We start from the raw sequence: 27674 nt of genomic DNA on the forward strand, positions 1-27674 counted from the left end.
CGCCTCGGCCTCCCAAAGTGCTGGGATTACAGGTGCAAGCCACCACACCTGGCCGACAAATGGAGTTTCAAAAGACCAGGGACACAATACCAGGGACACAATATGTCCTGGCCAATATCTCAGATAATCCTTGTGGCAGGGGCTGTCAGTCCACAAGTCTCCTGTTCTGTTTACCTACAGATTTGTAGGCCACTACTACTAAGCATCATACAGGGGGTCTGGAATTCCATGAGGGTGCATGTCTGGGAAGGCCCAGAGCCTGCCATTCCCAGCAGGACTTCCAACCAGGAGGAGAGGCTGAATTCTGAAAGCTTCCCCGCATATGGCTTCCAATTTTCTTAGATCATCCTTATTACGTCTTTTTCTCCAAACCTCCGAGCTTTCAGTAATTACGAGTATGGTGTTATAATATTTGAGATCTCCCAGGTATGGTCCTTTTCTTCTGCTTTTAAAACAGGAGGAGGCATTTGCTATTACCTGGCCAACTTTTCCTAGCCTGAGGGTGTGAAGTTTATCTTTGGGGAAAGTGTTTGCTGGTACCAGGGAGGAAATGCTTTCCTGGGAGGAGTTAGTTACTCAGTTGAAAGTGTTCCCATACCATGTTCCATTTATGCCTGACAAGTCTTTAATGGCTAAAGGTAAAGCTAACAAAGGGAATCCTAAGACAGTAAATACCACGTCATCAAGAGGTTCCTTAGTGTTGCTGAACTGAGCAAACCGCTCAGGACAGACCCAGCAATTAGTCTTGTATAAATGGGCCATGACTGACACCGTAGAGGCTAAAGGGTGTGACGTATTACCAAACCCAGTCAAAAGTCCTAGCAGACTCGGCCCACTGGGTAGCAGCTGCTTTAAATGAGGGGCCATCATTGCTTTGGAAGTACTTAGGGAGCCCAAAGCAAGGAATTATTTAACTAATTAGTATTCTCACCACCTCAGAGGCCTTTTCTGTTCAGCATGGGAAGGCCTCTACCCAGTTAATGAAGGTATCCACCCACACCAAAAGATATTGAATACCATTTATTTTGGGCATATGGGTGAAGTCTATCTGCCAGTCCTCCCCTGAGTAACTTTCCATCCTCTGAGTGTGGTGGGGAAGAAGCCATCTATTAAAGCGATTGTTTTTAAGAGGGTTTCACAGGCATTAACGACCTATTTGACCATTTTTAGTAGATTTTCTCCTGAGAACAATCTCTGGACACATTGATGTCTTATGCTTTCCTAAGTGAAAGGCTCAGTGGAGGATTTTAAGAATCTTCCATTGGCTGGAGGCTGGCAAGCATACTTTGCCATCTTCTGATTGTAACCATCCTGAGGGTGGAAAAGTATACCCTGGAGAGGTGGCCCATTCTATCTCTGTAGGGGAATACTGAGGCTTTATTTCCCTTATGTAGGGAAATGTAGGAAGATCAGAGGCATCTCAGGTGTATTGGGACCTTGGGGCCTTCTTACTGCTGACTTTGCTCTTTGGTATGATAGCCTGTTTCCTTTGGCTATTTCATCTACCGCCTTCTGATGCCCTCTGCAATGTCTTACTGCTAATTCTCATGGGAGGAACACTGAGGATAATAGCCTGTTGACGTCTTGACGGTATTTAATGGAAGACCCATTAGCGGTGAGGAAGTGCCTTTCCTTCCAGATGGCAGCTTGGGCAAGGAGAACTAGAAAGGTACACTTGGAGTCAGTATAAATGTTAGCTGTCTCTCCTTTGCTTAGTTCAAGTGCTCTTCTGAGAGGGATCAGCTCAGCTGATTGAGCGCTTGTGCCTGGTAAGAGAGGCACATTTTCAATAATGTTATTTAGAGTGACTACTGCATATCCCACTTTACAGACTCCCTGTCCTACAAAAGAGCTCCCATCCATAAAGTGGGTCCAGTCTGGATTTTCTAGGGGAATTTTTTGAGATTCTCCCTAGCGGCATAGGTTGTACTACAATCTGTTCACAATTATGTTCAGTTTCTCCAGTTTCCTCTGGGAGGAAAGTGGCTGGGATCAGGCAAGGACAGATTTTTAACTGGACTGCAGATCCCTCTAGCAGCAAAGCCTGATACTTGAGGAGGCAGCTGTTAGCCAGAGACTCGCTTTAGAGGACAGCAAGCCTGTCACATTATTTATGTGAGGTACAAACAGGTTATTCCCCAGGGTTAACTTGGTGGCCTTTGGGACTAGCAGGGCCGCCACTGTAACTGCTCAGAGGCAAGCTGGCTATCCTTTAGCCTCCAAGTCAAACTCTCTACTTAAGTAACCTACTGGCTGTTGAGCTGGGCCTTGAACTTGAATTAAAAGTCCCAGGGCCATTCCTTTCCTTTATGATACATAAAGATTAAAGGCCTTCCCTACAGAAAGACTAGGGGCTGGTGCTTTAAGCAAGGCTTATTTTAACTGATTAAAGGCCTTTTGACCTTCAGGTTCCCAGGTCAGGAAGTGAGTTTTAGCCACTTGAATTTATTTTATAAGGTGATATAAAGGGCAACCTATTTCATCATACCTGGGTATCCATAACCTACAAAAACCCGTAATGCCCAAGCATCCCTCAGCTGTTTGAGGATTCTGGGGAGAGGAAGGGAAGAAATGGGCTTAATCCTCTCCTCGCCTAGTGCTCTTGTTCCCTTCTGACAAGACCAGACCTAGGTACTTTACTGAAGTCTGACAGGGCTGAGTCTTAGATTTTTGAAGCCTTATATCCCTTTCCAGCTAGAAAATTAAGGAGAGCCTCAGTGCCCTCTCAAGAAACTTCCTCAGTCGGGGCACAGAGGAGAATGTCATCTACATATTGTAAAACTTTAACCTGAGGATGGGATAATTCAAAGTGATCTCTTGACAATACTTGCCCAAATAGGTGGGGACTATCTCTAAATCTGAGGCAGTACTGTCCAGATTAACTGGGTTGTTTGATGGGAGGAGTCCTCAAAGGCAAACAAGTATTGGGAGTCAGGGTGTAAAGGTAATACAGAAAAAGGCATCCTTTAGGTCCAGAACTGGGAACCATTTAGTTCCCTTGGATATTTGAGTTAGCAAAGTATAGGGATAGGGATCTACTAGATGAATCGGAACCATAGCCTCATTAATAAGGCAGAGCTCCTGAACTTGTCTCCATTCCCCATTGGATTTTTGCACCCCTAATATTGGGGTGTTTCAAGGGCTACGGCAAGGCCTAAGGAGGCCTTGTGCCTTTACATTATCAATGCTGGCTTCTAGCCCTTTTCTACTTTCTGGCTTCAGGGGGTATTGTCTCTGGTTAGGAAAAAAAAAGTGGGATCCTTGAGGTGGATCCAGACTGGTATACTTGTTATAGCCCAGCCACTTCTTCCCTGAGTTTCCCAAACCTCTGGGTTAATACTGTTTTCCACTAAGGGGAGGCAGAATTTGTCCTGGAGCCATAAGGATGGTGGCCCCCATACATGCTGGAATATCTCTACCTAATAAAGGAGTGGGACTTTCAGGCATGATTAAAAAGGCCTGTGTAAACAGCAGGTCTCCCCAACTGCAGCTAATAGGTTGAGAAAAATATCAGGTTAAAGTCTTCCCTGAGATGCCCATCATGGTTGTGCTATGGGAGGAACGAAAGCCTGAACTGGAGAGGAAAACACAGAGACTGGCTCCAGTGTCCAGAAAGAAGTCTATCTTCCTCCCTTCGAACTCCAGAATCACCTGGGGCTCCTGGTTAGTAACAGTCTGAGCCGCTGGAGCCAGGGAGTTAAGCCCCAGGACCCATCAGTCCTGCTGGACCATTTGTGAGACTGGCTCTGGACTCAGTGACCTATGTCTCCTGGGGCAGTCTGCCTTCCAGTGGTCCCCACTGTATACTGGACAGGGTTGAGGTGGCTTCTTCTTGCTGCATGGGCGGTCCCTGTTGAAGTACCCGGGTTTGCCACATTGGTAGCAACTAGCAGGTGCACCTTGGGGATACTGGATTTTATACAAAGTGCCCACAAGAGTCTCTGCCTTTTTCCTCTCCTTCTCCTGGGCCTCCTCCTGGTCTCTATTATAAAAGACCAAGGTGGTTACCTTCAGGAGGTTTTCTAAGGTGCTATCTGGTCCCATGGCCTGTTTCTCTAGCTTCCTTCTGATATCAGGGGCTGTCCTGAGTAATAAACTTGTCTTTCAAAATTAGCTGTCCCTCAGTTGAATTATTTATGTGAGGTATAAACATCCCTCACAGGAGACAGGAACGTATGTTTCACTACAGCCTCTCTCAGCCTTTCCAAAAAGGCTGAGGGAATTTCATCTAGTTTTTAATCTATCATGGAAAGTTTGGGGTAATTAAGAGGCTTGGCTCTGGTCCTCCGTAAGCCCTCTAATAAGCACATTTGAAAATGTTATTTGCCACTCATCTAAGGTACCACTGGGATCCCAATTATGTTGTTCAAGGGGCACTGCCTCCCTTCCTATTGGGTATGTGAATGCTGGTTCTTTCTCACCTTCTTTCCTTATTGAGCAACTAGAGAAGACATGTTGTTCATCTCTGAATTTTTCTGCTGCCTGCAGGGCTACCTGTTTCTCTGCAGTAGTTAGAGTTTAAGAGCAACATAATATCACTCCAAGTAAGGTCAAACACCTGAGTTAGGTTTTGGAAAGCCTCTATATATCTATCAGGGTCACCAGAGAACTTGCCCAGGTCCCCCTCTATTTGCACAAGGTCCTGTAATGAAAAGGGAACTTGGACCCTAGTGGCACCACGTCCATCAGGCATTTACTGTAGGGGTAACAGTAAAGTTGGGGGTTGGGAGGGTAGAACTGGAGTTGTTGATGATGTGGCTGAAGGAGGTCCCAGAGAGTGGGGAGAGGAAGGACTGGGGCATCCAGGAACTGCATCCGAGTGTTCCCTAGGGGTTTGTTTCTCAGACTTTGGGGAATTATCATCTGTGGACTTGCCTGATGTATCTGTTAGGAGAGCAGGGTAAATTCCACAACACACACAAAGATCTGGGTTGTCTCGCAAGGCAAAGAAGGCTTGCACATAAGGAACCTCGGACCATTTGCCCTCCTGTCTGCAGAAAATATCTAGTTGTTGAATGGTATTAATATTAACACTTCCCTCAGGAGGCCAGGCCTCCCCATCCTGCAGCTGGTAAGATGGCCATGCCCGAGTGCAAAAGAATACGAGGCGCTCTTTCTTCAGAGTCTGAGTGTCAAAGGAGCTCCAGTGTTTCAGAATGCACTTGAGAGGAGTATAGGCTGAAGATTATTTGTTACACATCTAGAAAAAGAGGAGAAAAAAGGCATTCCTTAGTCTCCTTTGTCCTTCTGAAGTGACTGAGGGAAGAGAGAAAAATAGAAGGGGTGTCCCCCTTCTCCTCTTTCCTCCTGTTTCCTCAGATTCCTGGTGACCATTATAGGTGCCGCCCATGGATCCAAGTATGACCTTCACCCATGAATCCGGAGGAGCTAGCTTGTGGTCACCTGCACAAGGCTCTAGCTCTCTGCCCTGCCGGTTTCCTAGACCTACTTGGCCCATAAGGCTCCTGAGATTCCCTAGAACCCTGGGAGAGACTGTGCAGTAGTTGAATTTGGGCAAGACCCTTTAAGGAAGGGAACATCTTAACTCTATCCTTACATCCTCTTACTACCACCTGGGCAAAGTTATGAATTTCTAGAGAATGAGACCAATTGATTTCTAAACATAAGATCCCTTTCTCACTTAGATGCCAATGTAGCTGTGTGCAGAACAGATGCCTCAAAATAATGTAAAAATTGAATGGCTGTTCTCCCTCCAATGGGGATAACACTGAGGCTAAAATCTGTCTTGCCAGGGTGGCTTCCTCCTGGCTGTTGAAGGAGTTTTTCTGCTTACAAATAGGGCATGGGGCCTGATCACTGAATGAGGGACATAAGAGGTAAAGGAATCGGGGAACTAGAGGTTTTGGGCAAAGGGCTGACAAGGCTTCTCAAGAGAAAAATCCCATCCCACTAGGTGGCACTGTAGGGTTTGAAATGTTAGGAAAAAAACTGACTACAAATTCTTTCCAAGCAGCGGTCAGAAAGAGAGGCTTGGGGCTTAATAGGCTGTCCCCATAATATGCTGTCCAGTAGAAAAAAACTAGTTTGTCTCATAGAGGGAACGCTTAAATTCACTGGGCAATGCTGAGCTCTTACATGGAGGAAAAACAACCCAAAGGAGAAAAGGATATTCACTCGGGGTGAAACATCCCCCTATACAGTGCCATGAATGTCTATCATTGGGGGAAAAAGGGCCTAAGTAAAGGTTTAGGCTGAAATCTTGAAGTCCCCCTGTTTCAAGGAAATCACAAAAACAATAATTATTTGAGTTACATTCCTGGTTACTAAGGCACTTGCTGACTTTGCTTAACAGTATTATCTCCCCAGGCTATAAAAACACCCACAACATTGCATACAAATAAGGAATAGGAGACACAGTAGCTGTGAAAAGCAAGGAAGAAAATGCAGTAGAAAAGTCTGGAAGTCCTAGTGACAACACCCTGATGGGCTGTTGGGGCGTGGAGTTAGTTAGTCCAGGGGCCTTCAGATAACACTGACGAGTTGCCTCAAACAGAAACCTTCGGTTGCCCCAGGGCCTCCTTCTAGCCCATGTGACAGCTAGGCCCTCTGTGAAAGGAAACTGGATTGGAACAGAGCCAACATTCCCAACACCTGAGGGTGAAGGGGGACTGACAAAGTCCTCTCCAGCAAACCTGTCCCTTGAGTCTCATAAGGTTGGCAGCCACTCGAAAAGCTTTTAACTGGCCCAGTGTTTTGTTCAGTCTTCAGGAAAAAATCTGAGGACAAGCAGCCTCTGAAATGAAAGTAAAGAGTTTGGAGGTCCGCTCCTACTCACCCTTCCAATGTTTCCCAGCCAATGCACCAAAATGTTAGTCTCGTCAATGCACCACCATGTAGCAGTCTCTTGTTGCCTAAGGCATCACCTGAAGTTCTTTGTCTCATGACCAAGAAAATTAAGGAACGCGGACCCCAAGGATGAAGTTGAAGTGAAAGTTTAATAAGCGAAAGAAGAAAGCTCTCCACTGCAGAGAGGGGGCCCAAAAGAGGGTTGCCATTTCACAGCTGAATACAAAGGCATAAGGCACACATTTCTGGTAGCTCCACCCCATCCTCATAATGTGCATGCAAGCCCTTAGCTCAAGTTACTCCATGTGGCTTTGTTCCCCTTACTGTGCATGTGTCAGGGGATGGAATTTTCGATTGTGGGCATGTCTTGGCAAGTCTCCTGTGTAGCCTTTTTTAAATCTATGTGGCTTTGGGCATGTTTTAGGCAAGCCACCCTGTACAAGTTCCCTTAGCTGCAGTTTGATTTTTCAGGCTGTTCTTTTGTCTGAAGGAATTTTACTGAGGGCCCACCCTAACTGCCTGCCTAACTAGTTTCTTCCTTCCTCCTCTCTCAATGGCACCTGAATATCAGAGTCAGAGAAAGGCAAGAAATATGACAACAGTTACAAATATCATAAGAAACATTTGAAAACCACTTTTTATCCAGTTTTCTCATTGTCTTAGATCCAACAGGAATAAGTCCTGTGAATCTAAATGGCCAACTTTAGATAAAGAGCCATTTTTCTGGCCAGGTGCGGTGGCTCAAGCCTGTAATCCCAGCACTTTGGGAGGCCGAGACGGGCGGATCACGAGGTCAGGAGATCAAGACCAGCCTGGCTAACACGGTGAAACCCCGTCTCTACCAAAAAAGACAAAAAACTAGCCGGGCGAGGTGGCGGGCGCCTGTAGTCCCAGCTACCTGGGAGGCTGAGGCAGGAGAATGGCCCGAACCCGGGAGGCGGAGCTTGCAGTGAGCTGAGATCCAGCCACTGCACTCCAGCCTGGGCGACAGAGCGAGACTCCGTCTCAAAAAAAAAAAAAAAAAAAAAAAGAGCCATTTTTCTTAATTGATTATTCCACTTCTCCTAAAGTATTTATAATGAGATGTACTAGCTGTTGTGCAGATTTTGCCTTGACAGGCCCATAAATAATTGAGGGCCCTTTTATTATCTAAAACTATTTTAACCAACACATTTTCACAGGTCTCTTGGGCCTCTAAAGCTTGAGCTGTTTTATTTACTATTTGGGCCATAGTCAGGGATAAAAATGTTTAGAAACATGTTTTAGTTTAGAAATACCTAGTGAGGGTTAGAAATTCTTAGTCAAACTAGTGAAATCTGATGGTAAGTTATTGATCAGATAAAGTATGAGGAATTCCCCTCTCTGAGCCATAGTTTCTAAATGTGTGAGAAAAACAAGCAGCCCACACATAGTTCAGGGCCTGGTCTGAACACTCAAGTCTGGTTCATTCACAGAGATATAATACTTGCTTAGTAACTTGGAGAAACAGAGGGAGGCTTTACAACACATCACCCCAGAGTCACAAACCACCATACAAAGGTCAGATGGCATGTGACAGCTAGGTCCTCTGTGAAAGGAAACTGGATTGGAACAGAGCCAACATTCCCAACACCTGATGGTGAAGAGGGACTGACAAAGTCCTCTCCAGCAGGCCTGTCCCTTGAGTCTCGTAAGGTTGGCAGCAGCCGCCCTAAAAGCTTTTTACTAGCCCAAGACACAGGGCTGAACTTTGCTTTGGAGCCCCTTACCTTTTTCCAAAGAATCCAAATTAATAAAATTAATAAAATCAATCCAACAGCTAATGGAATAAGCCACCAAATAGTGGAAGAGACATCTGTCTTCTCAGGTTCTGCAGAGAGAGAAGGAAAATATTAACAGGAAACCTACAGGCAAGGGCCAGAGAAACCACACAACTGCTGCTGGGATCTGTGTGGTTGTGTCATCCTCCTTGTCAGAGATTTAACCACCAGCCCTCTACCACGTCTCAGCGTCTCCATTCCTATCACATATACCTCCACACACTGAACAGCGTATGTAGCGCTTGCCAAAAATATGGAAGATGAACACCACATACCACATAAGTGTGCCACCCTCATCTGCAAACCTTCTGTAATAGGACACCATCTTCTACCCCTATGTGCATATCACACAGACAACACCTCATACCATACATGCAAGGTATATTTCCATTTCATACTCCCAGTGGACACACATACCCTCCCTGCAGCCCTGCACACACCACCCACACACACTCCTAGTCCTTACTTCCAAGAATAATTCCTCTCTCCCCAGGACCATCCTGGGCCCCATCTGGCATAGCCTGACCACATTCCTCAGTGCCCCCAGTCACTCCCTGCCTTCTTTACTCCTCTCAGACCCAGGGAGATGCATTTTACCAGCAGAGCTACCCCTACCCAAGACCAGAGCTATGACCAGGGCATATGAGCTCAAAAAGCCCCACCCCACCAGCAGGAGTGGGTCTGCCGTGAACTGTGTTTTAAGGATCCAGTGTGCCTGGGGAAGGCACTGAGCATTTGCAGAACCACTCTACTGTAGCCTCCCCATCTTGGGACACAGCCCATAAAACAAGACTACTGGCCAGGCGCGGTGGCTCATGCCTGTAATCTCAGCACTTTGGGAGGCCAAGGCAGGCGGATTACCTGAGGTCAGGAGTTCGAGACAAGCCTGACCAACATGGAGAAACCCCGTCTCTACTAAAAATACAAAATCAACTGTGCGTGGTGGTGCATGCCTGTAGACCCAGCTACTCAGGAGGCTGAGGCAGGAGAATCGCTTGAACATGAGAGGCAGAGGTTGTGGTGAGCTGAGATCACGCCATTGAACTCCAGCCTGGGCAACAAAAGCAAAACTCCATCTCAAAAAACAAAAAAAGACAAGACTACTGATTCAGCCTCTACCAGCCTACCAGCCAACAGTTTACAGTGAACCTAGAGCCTGACTAGAAGGGCTGCTAGCAGGACTGGTCCCTGGCCCCTGATAGCCCCTTATCCTCAGGGAACATGGGTAGGATACTGTCCCCATTCCCCTAGCAGCTGGCAGGTTCCCTATTTCAAGCCATATGGACCATCCAAAACCCTGAAGCTGCCATGAGCTGACAAGTCGCCCTGCTCCACCTGATGACTATGGTCACCACTCTAGACCATCTTCTGCCCAGGTGTAGGGACCTAAGCTGGACTGCTGACTCTGGGGCTGAGCTAGGCCAGACCCCAGCTTGGACCTTCCAGTCCAAGCTTTCTCTCCTTCCCCTTCAGTCCCCAGCTAAGACCCCGGGCTGTGTGGGAATAAGTCTTATGTTACAGTCCCTCAAGGCAGGGAAGAGAAGAAATGTCCAGAAAGACCCTTACCAGAAAGACTCTGCCGAGGAGCAGTCAGGATAAAGTCGATGCTCACAGGAGTATGCAAGGACTCATGCTGTATCACACATTGGTAGACAGTCCCAGGGTCTTCCTGAGAGGAGTTCAGCTTCAAGTAGCTAGTGATGTTAAATGTACCATCCATATTCTTGATGGTGGGACCAGTGATGATGTTCTCAGAAATCACTACGTGATGGGGAGACTTCTGGGTCCTCTTCTCCCATGTTATATTAATATCCTTTGGGTAGAACCTACTTGACTCACACATATATTTGCCTTCATTCTCTTTCACCACCGCTTGATCCTGAAACAATCTGCTGGTTGGGGAAGCTGCCAGGGAAAAAAAAGTCATACAGAGTTGGGCCCAGCAGCCTTTTATCCCTGCCACACCTTAAGCTAACTGGCTTCTACCATACCTTCACACCTGTGCATCACTGCTCCTGTAGCCAGATAAGACAAAAAACACAGGATGCCTACTCTTTTTAAAAGATGGGGACTCTGAGGCATAGATAATGCTGCAACCATGTCCAGCAATGAGCTGAAGATTTACAATATCAGACTGGGCACTCCTGAAGGGTAGGGAGGGATTAGCTTATTATCAGCCTGACATCTGACCCATGGCAAGCCTTCAGGACACGTGAGTGACTGAATGCAAGTCAGCTTGGGCTAAATATTCTGGGTATGTCGGTGCCAGTGCCAACCGAGTGTTGACATGCTGTGACCCCAACTCTCATAGCAATTTCGTAAAGCAGAGTTTTCTTAAGCTATGTTGTGCCACAGACACCTTTCATAATCTGAGGAAAGCCTTGGAACACTGTTGTGGTAGAGACTGCTAATTGCTCTTCAATTTCTATTCTATGCACTTTTAGCTGGCCATGACATATCCAGATTAAAGCTGTATCACCCAACCTCCACTGCAGGTATGTTTGGCCATGCAAACTCAAGGTCTAGTAGGTCTGGAATTAAGCAAAAGTGGCAAAAGCAACTTCTAGGAAGTATCCTTAAATTAAAAAGATGTCTTAAAAGACTGTCTCTTTCTCTCTGTCTGTCTCCTTCATATTTCCTGCAGGATGTTTGGAATACTATGTGATGACTGGAGATGGATAGGCCATTTCCAAACACAAGGTGGATGATACATACTGAAGATGGCAGAGTGACAAGATAAAAGGATCATGGGTCCCAGATGATCACAGAGCTATCTGCCATATCTGCCGTTGGCTGGCTACATCAGTTCTGAAAGAAAAATAAACTGCCATTTCCAAAACCACCATTGACTTCCAATTTTCCCTCTCACATGAGAGGTCATCGCTCCCACCCTATAATAAGAACAAAAGCTGAACAAATTGAAAATCAACCACTTTTCTTAGATTCTTCGGAGAATTGAAGTGACAGGGCAAACTGCGACTCAGAAAGCTGGAGAAAGAAGGAGATTAAGAAAATTACAGCTAAGACAAAATTGCCTCATGCAGAAGCTGCTGGAGTCATAAACTGGTAGAAGTACTTAAGCAGTAACTCTGACAAACTAGTAAAGGATGAGTGTGGACTAGTTTGAGAATAAAAACCTCCTCAGGTTCTGGTCTTAGGGATGCTACCATACTTTCATGGGTTTTCATCCTCAGGACCCAGTCTTGGGGATGCTACCACACTGTCATGAGTTTTACTTCCAGGAACCCCAACAGATTCTCACAGTAAAGAGCCAAGAAAAATCTCCTCTTCTTTCTGGGGGATGGAAAGAAGTAATCATTTTAAAATACACCCAGATTATTCCCTCCATCTCAAGGGAAGATGTCAGAGCCTTATCTGACCTGGGAGACGAAAATTAGGCAACTCCAGCTGTCTATAGCCTTTCTGTATCACTTAAGAAGAGAGAAAAAGAAAAGGCTAAGAAACACTTCTGAAGGTCACAGTCCAGGGGCTCAGGCCACTAAAAGAATAAGATTAATTATAAAAGTATAAACAGATTCTCCTTCAACACTTTACTACCACATCAACAGGGATCCAGTATAATAACAGAAAATTACAAGTGAGAGAGCTACAAGGCACAGACCCTATTTAAGGAGTTCATAAGGAAACTCAAAGACAATAGGAAAGGAGAGAAAAAAGCACTAGAGAAACTGAAATCTCTGGCACCTATAGCTATAATAAGCATTAAACGCAACCCAGCTCCTAGCCAAATTAACATAAAGCTTCATAATAAAAGCCTGATACATAATATCTCTCTTTCAACTGAAAAATTACAAGACATGCTAAAAAGTACATAAAAACCAAGTAAACATCAGACCCAGACTCAGGTATGACACAGATTTTAGAATTATCATATAGGGACTTTTAAAAAACTATAATTAAAATGTTAACAGCACTAACAGAAAGAGCAGATAACATGCACAAACAGATGGGTAATATAAGCAGAGTGATGGAGATGCTAAGAAAGAACCAAAAGTGAATGCTAGAACTCAAAATATCATTAAAGAAATGAAGAATGCCTTGAGTGGGCTCATCAGTAGACTTGAAACTGACAAGGAGGCTGGGCACGGTGGCTCACACCTATAATCTCAGCACTTTGGGAGGCTGAGGTGGGTGGATCACCTGAGGTCAGGAGTTCGAGACCAGCCTGACCAACACGGAGAAACCCCATTTCTAATAAAAATACAAAATTAGCCAGGCATGGTGGCGCATGCCTGTAATCCCAGCTACTTGGGAGGCTGAGGCAGGAGAATCACTTGAAACTGGGAGGCGGAGGTTGCAGTGAGCCGAGATTGCACCACTGCACTCCAGACTGGGCAACAAGAGCAAAACTCCGTCTCAAAAAAAAAAAAAAAAAAAAAGAAAAGAAAAGAAAGAAAGAAAGAAACTGTCAAGGAAAGAATCAGTGAGCTTGAAGATGTTAATAGAAACTTCCCAAACTCAGAACGGTGTGGTGGCTCACGCCTATAATCCCAGCACTTTGGGAGGCCAAAGTGGGCAGATTGCTTGAGGTCAGCAGTTGGCGACCACCCTGGCCAACATGGCAAAACCCCGTCTCTACTTAAAAAACAAAAGTTAGCCAGGCATGGTTGTGCACGCTTGTAGTCCCAGCTACTCAGGAGGCTGAGGCACAAGAATCGCTTGAACCTGGGAAGCAGAGGTTGCAGTGAGCTGAGATCCTGCCACTGCACTCCAGCCTGGGAGACAGAGTGAGACCCTGTCACAAACAAAAATTTTAAAAAAAGAAACTTCCCAAACTGAAATACAAGGAGAAAAAAGAATTTAAAAAAAACAGAATATCTAAGAACTGTGGGATACTACAAAAGGTGTTAACAGATATATAATGGGAATACAAGAAGGAGAAAAGAGAAAGGAGCAGAAGAAATACTTTGAAGAAATAATGGCTGAAAATTTTCCAAAATTAATGATAGACACCAAACTACAGACCCAGGAAGCTTAGAGAATACCAGGCAGGATAAATATCCAAATATGCCTATCCACATCTAGCCATATCATATTTCAACTTTAGAAAGACAAAGATGGCCAAGCATGGCAGCTCACTCCCATAATCCCAACACTTTCAGAGGCCAAGGCAGGTGGATCACTTGAGCTCAGAAGTTCGAGGCCAGCCTGGGCAACACGGCGAAATGCCATCTCTACAAAAAATACAAAAATTAGCCATGCTTGGTGGCACCCACGTGTGGCCCCAGCTACTTGGGAGGCTGAGGTGGGAGGATCACTTGAGCTTCAGCCCAGTAGGTCAAGGCTGCAATGAGCCGTGATCACACCATTGCACTCCAACCTGGGAAACAGAGTGGGACCCCATCTTGAAAGACGAAAGAAAAGAAAAGGGAAAAGAAAGGAAAGAGAGAGAGAGAGAGAAAGGAATGGAAGAAGGGAGGGAGAGAGGCAGGGAGGGAGGGAGGGAGGGAGGGAGGGAGGGAGGGAGGAAGGAAGGAAGGAAGGAAGGAAGGAAGGAAGGAAGGAAGGAAGGAAGGAAGGAAGGAAGGAAAAAGAAAAAAAGTCACAGGGAGAAAAACACACCTTACATATAGAGGAACAAGAACAGCACTGGACTTCTTGTCAGAAACAATGCAAGCAAGAAGAGAGTGAAGTGAAATTAATTTAAAGCATTGAAACTTTAAAAAGAGAAAACACCAACACGGAATCTTATATCCAGAACAATTTTCCTTCAAAGGTGAAGTATAAATAAAGACTTTCTCAGACAAACCTTTCACCAACAGATCTGCTGTGCGAGAAACATAAAAAGAAATGCTTTAGCAGGCCAGGCATGGTGGCTCATACCTGTATGAGCACTTTGGGAGACCAAGGTGGGAGGATCGCTTGAGCCCAGGGAGTTCAAGACCAGTCTGGGCAACGTAAGACTCCATATCTTTAAACAAACAAACAAACAAACAAAAAAAGCCTTAAATTAGCAGGGCATGGTGGTGCACGCCTGTGGTCCCAGCTATTCCAGAGGCCAAGGTGGGAGTATCGCTAGTGCCCAGGAGGTCAAGGCTGCAGTGAGCCATGATCGCACCACTGCACTCCAGCCTGGACAACAGAGCGAGATGTTGCAGGAAGAAAGGAAAGAGAGGGGAGGGAAGGGGAGGGGAGAAAGTAAGGAAGAAAGTAAAGGAAGGAAGGAAGGGAGAGAGAGAGAGAAAGAGAAAGAGAAAGAAAGAAAGAAAGAAAGAAAGAAAGAAAGAAAGAAAGAAAGAAAGAAAGAAAGAAAGAAAGAAAGAAAGAAAGAAAGAAAGAAAGAAAGAAAAAGAAAGAGAAAGAGAGAGAGAGAAGGAAGGAAGGAAGGAAGGAAGGAAGGAAGGAAGGAAGGAAGGAAGGAAGGAAGGAGAAAGAAAGAAAGAAAGAGAAAGAAAGAAAGAAAAGAAAGAAAGAAAGAAAGAAAGAAAGAAAGAAAGAAAGAAAGAAAGAAAGAAAGAAAGAAAGAAAGAAGGAAATTGAGTCAATAACTAACAAAAAAAAAAAAAAGAAGAAGAAGAAAATCATGTTCAAAAAAGGAAAGCACCAGGTTCAGATGGTTTCACAGGTTAATCCTACTAAACATTTAAGGAATAAAGAATGCCAGTTTTTTACAATTTCTTCCAGAAAGTAGAAGTAGACAGAGGGAACACATTCTACCTTATTCTGCTAGCCCAATATTACCCTACTGCCAAAACCACATAAAGACATTACCAGAAAAGATAACTACAGATCAATATCACTCATTAAAATACATACAAAATCCTCACGAAAATATTAGCAAATCTAATCCAACAATACAAAAAAAAATTATATACCATAACCAAGTATTACACATATGCAAGGCTGGCTCATCATTCAAAAATCAGTTACTGTAAGTCATCATATTAACAGGCTAAAGATAAAATTATATGATCATACCAATGATGCAAAAAAGTATTTGACAAAACCCAACAGTGACTCATGAAAAACTCCTAGCGAACTAGGAATAAAAGGGAAATTTCCTCAACTTGCTAAAGAATATCTACCAAAAAATAGCTAATGGTTAGATAGCTAGTGGTTACTTTCTAACCACTTCATGGTTAGAAAGTAAAATCAGAAATGGGCAAGATGTCCCTTCTAACCACTCCTATGCAACATTGTAATGGAAGTCTAAGCTAGAATAACAGGACAAGAAAAGGAAATAAAAGATATAAAGTTAGAATGGAAGAAATGAGGCTGGGTGCAGTGGCTCACACAATGTAATCCCAGCACTTTGGGAGGCCAAGGGGGAGGGATGACTTGAGCTTAAGAGTTCGAAATCAGTCTAGGCAACATAGTGAGACCTCATCTCTATTAAAATAAAATAAAATAAAATAAAATAAAATAAAAATAAAAATAAAATAATGGAAGAAATAAAACTATTTTTCACAGACAGCATGATTTATGTAGAAAAATCTCAAGACTTGGCCAAAAAAAAAAAAACCCTGGAATGAATAAGTGATTAAAGCAAGTTGCAGGATACAAAGTTAACAGGCAAAAATCAATTACTTGACAGGAATGAACAATTGAGCAATTGGAATTTGAAATTAAAAATATAATACCACTGGCCAGGTGTAGTGGCTCACACCTATAATCCTAGCCCCTTGGGAGGCCGAAGCTGGTGGATCATTTGAGGTCACGAGTTTGAGACCAGCCTGGCCAACTTGGTGAAATGCTGTCTCTACTAAAAATACAAAAATTAGCCAGGCATGGTGGTACATACCCATAATCCCAGCTACTTGGGAGGCTGAGACAGGAGAACTGCTTGAACCCGGGAGGCAGAGGTTGCAGTGAGCTGAGATGGTACCACTGCACTCCAGCCTGGGCAGCATAGCAAGACTCTGCCTCAAAAAAAAAAAAATGTCAATTTTCCCAACTTGATCTCTAGATTCAATGCAATCCCAATCAAAATCCCAGAAAGCTATTTTGCAGGTATCAATAGATTATCAACTTTATATCGAAAGAAAAAACCCAGAGAGCTAACACTATACTGAAGAAAGGCAACAAAAATGAAGGATTAACACTACCTGACTTCCAGACTTACTACTAAAATACAGTAATCAAGACAGTGTGGTATGGGGGAAAGAAGAGAGAGATCAATGAAACTGAATAGGGCAGGGCGTGGTGGCTCACGCCTATAATCCCAACACTTTGGGAGAATGAGGCGGGTGAGATCACTTGAGCTCAGAAGTTCCAGACCAGCCTGGGCTACACGGCAAAACTCTATCTCTACAAAAATACAAAAATTTGCTGGGAGTGGTGGCACGAGCCTGTAGTACAAGCTACTTGGAAGGCTGATATGGTAGGATTGCCTGGGCCCAGGAGGCAGAGGCTGCAGTGAGCCAAGATTGTGCCACTGCACTCCAGCCTGTATTTAAAAAAAAAAAAAAAAGAAACTGAATAGAAAGCCAGAAATGGATCCATACAAATATATTCAACTGATCTTTGACAAAGAAGCAAAGGCAATTCAATGGAGAAAGGACAGTCTTTTCAACAAATGATACTGGAACAATTAGGTGTTCATATGCAAAAAAAAAAAAAATGCATATAGAATATAGACACAAACCTTACACTTTCCACAAAAATTAAAGTAAACTGCCTCATAGACCTAAACGTCAATGGTAAAACTATAAACCTTCTAGACGATAACATAGGAGAAAATCTAGGTAGCCTTGGGTTTGGTGATGAGCTTTAGGATACAATGTTAAGAGCATGATCCATGAAAGAAAAATGTAGTAAGTTCAACTTTTTAAAATTAAGAACTTCTGCTCTACAAAAGACATTGTTAAGACAATGAAAAGACAAGACACAGACTGTGAGAAAATATTTGTGAGACATCTATCTGATAAAGGCTTGTATCCAGAATGTACAAGGGACTCTTAAAACATAACAATTTAAAAAATGAGCCCAGTTAAAAAATAGGCAATCTGAACAAACATCTCATCAAAGAGGACATACAATTCCCAGTACTTTGGGAGGCCGAGACAGGCAGATCATTTGAGCCCAGGAGTTCAAGACCAGCCTGGGCAACATGACTAAACCCTATCTCTACAAAAAATACAAAAATTAGCCAGGCATGGAGATGTGCACCTGTAGTCCTAGCTACTTGGGAGGCTGAAACAGGAGAATCACCTGAGCCTGGGAAGTGAGCTGTAATCACACCACTGCACTCCAGCCTGGACGACCAATAAACACACACAAAAACAAGACATACGAATGGCAAGTAAGAACATGAAAAGATGTCCAACATTATGTCATTAGGGAACTGCTAATTAAAACAACAAATGAGATACCACTATATACTTACTAGAATGGCTAAAATCTGGGCCAGGTGTGGTGGCTCATGCATGTAATCTCAGTACTTTGGGAAGCTGAGGTGGGCAAATCACCTGAGGTCAGGAGTCCAAGACCAGCCTGGCCAACATGGTGAGATTCCGTCTCTACTGAAAATACAAAAATTAGCCAGGCATGGTGGCAGGCACCTGTAAGCCCAGCTACCTGGGAGGCTAAGGCAGGAGAATCACTTAAACCTGGGAGGTGGAGGTTGCAGTGATCCAAGGTCACACCACTGCACTCCAGTCTGGGCAACAGAGCGAGACTCTGTCTCAAAATAAATCTCCAAAAAAAAAAAAAAAAAAAGGAATTGCCAAGAAGCACTGTACTCTAGTAGATAAAGTTGTTTCTTACGGGAGTACAGGTTAACAATTAAACAAATAAACAGAGTATGGTGGGTACAAGTTTCTCACTGTTGGAGTGGGAGTTTACAGATAAGCAAGAGAAGGATCTATGTGGTAATGGATTAAAGTTGGAGACATCAATGAGAACAAATGTTTAATATAGGTACAGATGGTTACACATAGAAATATTTATAGATATGTACATATGCAGAGGTTAGTACACATACATATATTTCTTTGCTCTGTTGGCTGAGAGGATCTAGAATCCAATGATACCTCAGTAGCAAAAAGTACACTTAGTGTACTTGGTCTTGGTTTCTAATATCATTTTCCAATAAAAGGAACCAAAGTTTCTTAGAGTATTGGTTGGTTCTAGGACTAGAACCAGGAAATATACAAGAGAGGAAATATACAATATGAGTCTGGAGCATCTTATAGTGCCAAAAAGTAAAAAGTGCTTAAAATCAAACAAAATCCTTGATATGGATTTTCCAAAAATTAAATAAAACAAAAAATAAAATAATAAAATAAAACAAAATCTTACAATGATTGGGGTATGTCAATGTGACACAAGAGCCAAGCAAATGAGCTCCCAGTGGCCAAAGCTGGAACAATTTGAGAAAAAATAAAGTAGTACTGCATTATAACACAAAGTATAAAATAAATATCCTTGAGTCCTTATTGATATCAATGATTGAATAAATTCATAAATAGGAGAAAAGAGATAAATCTCCCATGCAGAAGAGTTCTTTAAAAAATTATGTAGATACTCCACCCCCAAGGAGGAAGAACATAAGTAACCCCCCACCTTAAGTGTGGGCTGCACAGAGTGACTTCCTTTCAAAGAGTACAGTATGAAAATAGGGGGAAGAGTAACTTTTCAGTAGAGAAACCAGACAAACACTACTTCAACTACATGGTCAAGGTCAACATCAACAGTCATAAGTCATGTGATTTGATGTGATGAAAATAGCAGTTTACCTCTGCAATGTTCCTCCAGAAACCCATAACCCCAAGTCCAATTATGAGGAAAACAGCAGACAAATCCTAATTGAGTGACATCTTGCAATATACCTGACCAATACCCTCACCAAACTGTTAAGGACATCAAAAATAAGGTCTAAGAAACTGTCACAGCAAAAAGGAGCCTAAGAACATATAACAATTAAATGCAATGTATTCTGATGGGATCCTAGAGCAGAAAAAGGACATTAGGCAAAAACTAAGGAAATAGGAATAAACTACAGACTTTAATTATAGTAAAATGTCAATATGGGTTCATTAATTATATCAAGGTACCAAACGAATGCAAGATGTTAATAATAGGGGAAATGGTATGCAAGATGAGAGTGATATGAGAACTCTCATACTATTTTTGCAATGTTTCTGTAAATCCAAAACTGTCCTTAAAAAAAAAAAAATCTATTAATGTCTTTAAAAGCCACTGTTGACCAGGCATGGTAGTTCATCCCTGTAATGCCAGCACATCGAGAGGCCAGGGCAGGAGGATCTCTTGAGGCCAGAAGTTGGAGACCAGCCTGGGCAACACAAGGCCCCATCTCTACAAAAGTGTAAAAATTAACCAGGCTTGGTGGCATGCACCCGAGGTCCTGGCTACTCAGGAGGCTGAGGCAGGAGGATCACCTGAGCCCTGGAGTTGAAGTGAGCTATGATTGTGCCATGCCCTCCAGCCTGGGCAATAGAGCAAGACCCTGTCTCCTATGTAGACCCTTTCTATAGATATATAAAGCCTGGAAGAACAGTGGCTATATATACGGCCATCGTCAGTTGGCTATATATATAGCCACTGTCACTGTTATTCCTCTGTCAGTTGCAGAGGAAGTGAATCCTAATTAATATGCCTCTCACTCCCAAAATTACTATAGACAAAACATTCAAAGTCTTATGTACAACTATGGAGGGTCCATGCTGGACTGAATTACATCCTCCTAAAATTATTATGTCCTCCCAGAATTCCCAGTATCTCTGAATGTGACTGTATTTAGAGATAGGTTATTTAAAGAGGCAATTAAGTTAAAAATGGGGTTATTAGGGTGGGCTCTGATCCAATATGATTGGTATCCTTATAAGAAGAGGAAATTAGGGCACAGATATTGGCACAAAGGAAAGACCATGTGAAGACACAGGGAGAAGATGGCCAGAGGAGAGGGGCTTCAGAAAAAAAACAATCCTGCTGACATCTTCATCTCAGACTTCTAGCCTCCAGAAGTGTGAGAAATAAACATCTGTTGTTTAAAGCCACCTAGTCAATGGTATTTTGTTATGGCAGCCTTAGCAAACTAATACAGCCACCAAGTTCATCCACGTATTATCCGACCATTTTATAATACAGGAAAGTGGAGCTCAAAGAGGTGTTTGGGTTTTGTTGTTGTTAACCCCAACACCATGGGAACTATAGGGCACTGCCCCGAGACACTCACCCACAACTTTAAGTTGAACCGTTCCCTGTGCCTTCAGAGGGGTGACAACCACCTCACATCGGTACTCTCCTGCTTCCTCCAGCTGGACTCCAGGCAGCTTCAGTGAGGCGTCCCCACTCTTCAGCCTCCATAGAGACACATTGGCTCCAGGTCGGAATGCCTTTTGGTGATCTCCAAAAAATTCAAAGACCTTGACTTCTTTGTCTAACGTCAGACTCTTCCGAAACCAGGTGATACCCATAGAAGTGATGTTGAGGGGTTGGGAATAAATGACTTTGCAGGATATGGTAACACTGTCATTCAGGCGTGTGGCCTGAATCCCCCTTGCCATCATCTCCACTTTCAGATCACCTGTGGCAATAAGAGAACACAATGTTCAGTTTTTCAATTTATGAACAAGTTTTTGGGATGTGCTATGGACTGAATGCTGGAGTCCTCCAAAATTCATATTGAGGCCTGACTCCCAGTGTGATGGTATCTGGAGGCAGGGCCTTTGGGAAGTGATTAGGTCATAAGGGGAGAGTCCTCATGAATGGGATTAGTGCCCTTACAAGAAAAGACATGAGGCAGGGCACGGTGGCTCACGCCTGTAATCCCAGCACTTTGGGAGGCTGAGGCAGGTGGATCGTGAGGTCAGGAGATTGAGACCATCCTGGCTAACATGGTGAAGTCCCATCTCTACTAAAAATACAAAAAATTACCCAAGTGTGGTGGCAGGTGCCTGTAATCCCAGCTACTCAGGAGGCTGAGGCAGGAGAATTGCTTGAACCCAGGAGGCAGAGGTTGCAGTGAGCCAAGATCGTGCCACTGCACTCCAACCTGGGTGACAGAGTGAGATTCTGTCTCAAAAAAAAAAAAAAAAAAAAGAAAGAAAGAAAGAAAGAAAAAGACAAGACATGAGGCTGGGCCTGGTGGTTCACACCTATAATCCCAGCACTATGAGAGTCTGAGGCCAGAGGATTGCTTGAGCCCAGGAGTTCTGGACCAGACTAGGCAATATAATGGGACCTTGTCTCTACAAAAAAATAAAAATAAATTAGCCCAGCATGGTGGTTAGCACCTGTAGTCCCAGCTACTTGGGAGGCTGAGGTAGGAGGATCCCTTGTGCCCAGAAGTTCAAGGCTGCAGTCAGTTGTGATAATGCCACTGCACTCTAGCCTGGATGACAGAGTGAGACACTGTCTCAAAAATAAATAAATAAATAGATAGATAGATAAATAAATGAAGACAAGACAGAGAGATATGTCTCTCTCCCCCATGTAAAGATACAGCAAGAAGGTATCCTTCTATAAACCAGAAATGAGGCTCTCACCAGAAACCAGATCATCCACACCTTCATCTTGGACTTCCCAGCCTCCAAAACGAGAAAAAAATTTCTGTTTAAGCCACACAGTATATATCTGTTATGGTAGCCTGGCAAGACTAAGACAGGACATTTTTCCATTTCATTTATTTAGATCTCAAATTTCTTTCAGCAATATTTTACAGTTTCCAGAGTATATACTTTCTGTTTCTTTTATTAAATTTGCTCATAAGTATTTTACTCTTTTTGATGCTATTGTAAAGAGAATTTTCTCTTTTTTTGATGTTTTCCTATTTATTTATTTAGAGATAGGGTCTTGCTGTGTCACCCAGGCTGGAGTGCAGTGGTGCTATCACTGCTCATTGCAGCCTCCACCTCCTAGGCTCAAGTGAACCTCCTGCCTCAGCCTCCCAAGTAGTTGGGACTACAGGCACATGCCACCATGCTCAGCTAATTTTTTGATTTTTTGTAGAGATGGAGACTTACTAAGTTGCCCAGGCTGGTCTCCAACTCCTGGGCTCAAGCAATCCTCCCACTGCCTCCTCAGGTGTTGGGATTACAGGTATGAGCCACTGCGACTGGCTAGATGTTTTCTATTTTAGAACAGTAGGTTGCCAGCAAGTTTACGCTTACACCAATCCAACAAAAAGTGCAAGGACAGTTCAAAATATTACATTTGCTGTTTCAAAGAAGAGTGCAACTCCAAAGAAGTCAGACTCATTACTAACAATGCAGAGCTAGACATCAATATTTAGATAAATGTCAGAAACCGAATTCCCCTTGTTGCCATCAAACATGTCCTTTCATTAGTCACACCCAACATATCTAAATAAAGTTTTCAAAATTAATGTTAACAAAAAATGTATCCAAAAACCTGCCAACTTACTCAAAGGTTTGTGCAAGTCTATTTTTAAAAATAATACATTAGGCAAACATGGTGACAAGCTTTATGTTCTATGTATCAAGGCAAAAACAGACTTGACCTACAAAATGAAGATAGGGTCAACTGTAACCAAAAAACAGTATGCTTCCCCCTGGTGGCCAACCAAAGAATGGAGGAGCCAAGGATACGAGAGAAATAGCCAGGCCACCTAGTTCTATTGTCACTCTTACAAATGAAAAGAGACTACCCAAAAAAAAAAAAAAAAAAAAAAAAAAAGAATTGGGGGGTCGGAGGGGGAGGGGAAAATACCAAAACACTAACATGTGCTTAAAAGGAATACAAACCTGAGTGCCAGACTACATAAATTTAAAAGATTTAAATCAACAAATCAAAATTTAGAAGGCAAATTTGGGAAACGTCGTCTATTTTCAGAGCGCCCAAGCGCTCACCCCGGACCTCCATGTATTTTCATTTAAAGGTACAGAGTTTAGTACCTTAATAACAGCTTAAGAGCATTCCCCTTTTTCAAGGACTAGATCCTTGGAATTTTCTGCAGTCTTGTTTCCAAGGAAAAGCATCTATGCATTTATCTTCTCAAATCAACTAGTGGTATAACCTGCATAGAGAATCTCCCGTTCTAGAGTCCTCCAACCAGGGAGGATTGTTAACTACAGCTTTACAAATTGCTCTTTTGAACTTCATTTCTGAAATAAAACCTAACGTTCTTTAAAACATTTTCTATATCAACAACCTTTAAAGACAGTCTCATACAAAGACGGGCTAGAATATCTTGCATTAAAATCTGACGAATTCCTTTGTCTGATTGGATTTTTTTTTTTCTTGTACCACTTTAAATTTGCTTCCACACAGAATAACAGCCCGGGAAATAGATGTTCCATTCTAAGGTGTAGGGATTTCTTGTGGGCGGAAATGATTTGTTAGGCGAAAGCTTCCGATGGTTTTCAATTTCACAGTGTCTTCCGGTGCCGAAGTCCAGCACCAACGCCTGGTTCTGGGGTCCGACCGTCATGCAGCGGTCGCCTCACTCCTTGTGGCTGGACGAGCCCGAATTAGCTTCCTCCCAGGAGCTGCTGCTGCTGCCACTAAAGCGCCGCCGCACAGCCAAAGGGCGTTCCTTCCTCTCCGCTTCCCAGAGACCGCGCGGCCCTTCTCCACCACCGCCAGCATCCGTGGGGACGAGGACCGGACGAAAGTGGCTGGCACCCGAGGCTCCTGAGGAGGGGGCGCCGGGCCCGGGACCGGGTGGGCGCGGCGGGAGCCCCCAGGCGCCACTTCGAGCTCGAGGAGACCCAGACTGAGGGCGTGGAAGCGCTTCCAGCCACCAGCGCCGAGTCCAGCGCAAATTTGGCTTTCGTCGCCGCCCACACTTCACTCGGAACTGTCTTATTTTCACATTGCTCATTGCAAATGTATAGAAATGCTATTCCCTCGTTTTTATTTTCATTTCCCTCTCCCATTGGGCAGTCATTCTAAGGTGTTTAACATACATTTTTGTTCTCTTTAAGGCTGTATCTTCTGTTTCTCAAACTGTGGAAAGGGTATTACATTGTATGTCCACTGCTTGGCTCTTTGCCTTCAACATCCGTTCACGCTGCTCGGCAAGCAGCAAGGGCGTGGTGTGAAGCTGCCGCCCAGCGCTCCACGGTGAGGTCCACACGCGGCTCGCCTCCACCTGCAGTGACTTGGGGCGCCCAGAGCGCGCCTCCGGGATTCCTACATTCCCCCTCCAGCACCTGGTACCCAGGAGCGTATTGTGGCCAGCCTAGTAAGGGTCAAGCAGCATCTTGTTGTTTAATTGCCATTCTTCTAGTTAGAAATGAGTTTAAATATCTCTACATACGCGTTTCAGCCTTGTAGTATCCTGTTTAAGTTAACGCAGAACATTCCCATACGAGTTCCCAAAAAAGTAAGAGAACTTTTGAAGGTCACCTCAAGATCAAAACACTCCCCTCCCTCTCTCAATAAAGACCTTACTTAGCAAAGCCAGGAGGACCCACTGATACGCGGGTGAATCATTTTCCTATTTTCCCCATTCCCTGATTTTCTTCTCTGCTCCGACCCCTTGGATGATGCAAGAGAGGAGCAGATTACCGAGGCACTGAGTGCGCGACATCCAAGGAAGCACCGTTTCCGCTCGCACAGGTGCCGACCCTGCACAGGGCAGGCCTTCAATATCAACCTGTTGCATCGGGGACTCCGCATCTCACAAAGGAGGGGCGCTTGAAAATAGAGCCTCCAGGCCCGGCGCGGTGGCTCCCGCCTGTAATCCCAGCACTTTTTAAGGCCGACGTGGGTGGATCACGAGGTCAAGGAGATCGAGACCATCTTGGCTAACACGGTGAAACCCCGTCTCTACTAAAACTACAAAAAATTAGCCGGTCGTGGTAGCGGGCGCCCGTAGTCCCAGCTACTCGGGAGGCTGAGGCAGGAGAATGGCGTGAACCCAGGAGGCGGAGCTTGGAGTCAGCCGAGGTCGCGCCACCGTACTCCAGCCTGGGCGAGAGCGACACTCCGTCTCAAAAAAAAAAAAAAAAAAGAAAAAGAAAAAGAAAAGAAAATAGAGCCCCCAGCCCCCAGGACGTCGCGGTCCCCTGGAGGGGCGCTAGGGAACCAACCGCAAGGACCCTCTGGCGCCAGGCGCCTCCGCCCCAGCCCACCCCAGCCGCCTCCGCCCCAGCCCACCCCAGCCGCCGCCGCCCCAGCCCACCCCAGCCGCCGCCGCCCCAGCCCACCCCAGCCGCCGCCGCCCCCTACCTGCGGTCATCAGTGCGCACCACAGAAGCAGGGGCGCCGCGCACGCGGAGGAGGCAGCCCTCCACGCCATCGCCACGGCAGCAGCTCTGGAATTTTTTTCGCCGAGTGGGACCAGGCGGCCCGGTAAAAACCAAGGGCCGGGGGAGCCCTCTGTTGCGTGAAGAGTTGACGGAGACACAGCCGGGATTTCCAGCCGGCGCTTTTGCACATCCCACTTCTTCGGGTCCCTTCGGCAACTGCGAAGTCTCCGGGATTTCCAGGGTTCGCACTGCAGGAAGCCAGGCGCGTGACCAGCCCCGCCCGCGCCTCACTTTCGCGCCAGGGCGCACACCGGCGGGAGAAGCCTCCCTCGTCCCCGCCCACGGCACGAGGTTGCGCGGTTACAGCCCCGGTGCCTCTCGCGAGCGGCTCTGCAGTCCAGGACTCTGGGCATCCTCTGAGTTCGCTTAGTAAATTGAGGCCGGGATCCAAGTGGCCCGGAGCGCTGCTCTAAGGAGGATGCTGACCGCAGTCAGTGATTGCGAGAGCAGGTGCACGCGTCCAGAGAGATATCTTACCGTTGGCACGATAAACTTACATTACTTTAAAAACCAAAAGCAACAAAACCTTAGCATTGAGTCGAAAGCCAAATTAAATCCCCAGGACGATTCAGTTAAACGCCTGAAGGTGGCCCTTAATTTCCCATTTCTACTAACCAAGAAGTGGTTTGCGACCTCCTGAAGCAAACCCAAATATTTTCATTGGCTGTTTAAGTTTTACCACCTCTAGACCAGTTTTTAAATCAATTTAACCGCAAAGTTCAGAACCCAAGTGGCACTGTAAAGTGTGTGCATTTGTAACGCACAACCTGCATTCTTTCCCCAGCAACCTGCATTCCATTTGTCTCATTGACCCTACTGCATTTTTCCTTCGCATCATTAAAAAGGATGTAATGTACAGAAAAGCACAGACCTAAACTCCAATGCCAGTCATGCCATCTGCTGATTATAGGACAGTGGGTAAGTGACCTCATATCCCCAGCCTGTTTACACATCTCTAAAACTGAGAAAAAGCAGGGTTAGAGATACTGTCACTAAGCAAATAGTCACATCCTCACTTATCTGCAGAACAGAGTACATGCATAAAGAGCCCAGAAGTGAGAGATGCGCAGAGGGCCCACAGTGGCAGCAACTAGCTGAGGGGCCTTCAGATTGCAGCTTTCCGGACCACCGTTTTAACAGGTAGAGATGTGCAAGGTTAAGTCTGGCTATTGCATTTTAAAAACCTAAATTATACCTCTTCTCAACCTCTGCTTCCTCCAAGGAGCCTTACCTGAGGAGACATCCTTGTCTGGTATTAGTGACATCATTAAATAACATTTCCAATGGAGGTATATGATGACTCCTTATACATGCCCAGAATAGTGATTCACAAAGTTGTGACACATACACGTGACTCTGTAGAAATTATCAAATTACACTTTTGGTAATTTTACTGTTTTAGTAATTTTTTGGTACCCTTTTTACTCTAAAGGGTAAAACTGGCAGGTTTCTCCATTTATATTTCGTTAGAATGAAAAGTCATTACCTGTGTTTTCATTTTTACTAATATCACATCTATCTGAACACATCTTTTTGTGTGTGTGTGTGTGTGTGTGTGTGTGTGTGACAGAGTCTCGTTCTATTGCCCAGGCTGGAGTGCAGTGGTGCGATCTTAGCTCACTGCAACCTCTGCCTCCCCGGTTCAAGAGATTCTTGTGCGTCAGCCTCCCAAGTAGCATGGATTACAGGTGCCTGCCACCACGCCCGGCTAATTTTTGTATTTTTAGTAGAGACAGGGTTTCACCATGTTGACCAGGCTAGTCTTAAACTCCTGACCTCAAGTGATCCACCCACCTCGGCCTCCCAAAGTGCTGGGATCACAGACATGAGCCACCACGCCCAGCCTGAACATGTCTTTTAATACTTTTGC

At 44.6% G+C, this 27674-nt stretch overlaps 1 protein-coding gene across 2 annotated transcripts; it reads right to left on the bottom strand.

Moving 5' to 3' along the window:
* Positions 1 to 1005: 1005 nt before the first annotated feature.
* NCR3LG1 (natural killer cell cytotoxicity receptor 3 ligand 1) lies at positions 1006 to 26038 on the bottom strand. Of its 2 annotated transcripts, none has more exons than XM_077960398.1 (5): positions 25062 to 25272; positions 20764 to 21114; positions 10173 to 10511; positions 8556 to 8656; positions 1006 to 5200 (listed from the first exon to the last, which is right to left on the bottom strand). In XM_077960398.1, the coding sequence occupies exons 1-5, from the start codon at positions 25156 to 25158 to the stop codon at positions 5186 to 5188; spliced, it is 903 nt and encodes a 300-aa protein (XP_077816524.1). In that variant the 5' UTR covers positions 25159 to 25272; the 3' UTR covers positions 1006 to 5185.
* Positions 26039 to 27674: the final 1636 nt, after the last annotated feature.

This window comes from Macaca mulatta, chromosome 14 (assembly GCF_049350105.2).
Source record: "Macaca mulatta isolate MMU2019108-1 chromosome 14, T2T-MMU8v2.0, whole genome shotgun sequence".
NCBI classification, from domain to species: Eukaryota; Metazoa; Chordata; class Mammalia; order Primates; family Cercopithecidae; genus Macaca; species Macaca mulatta.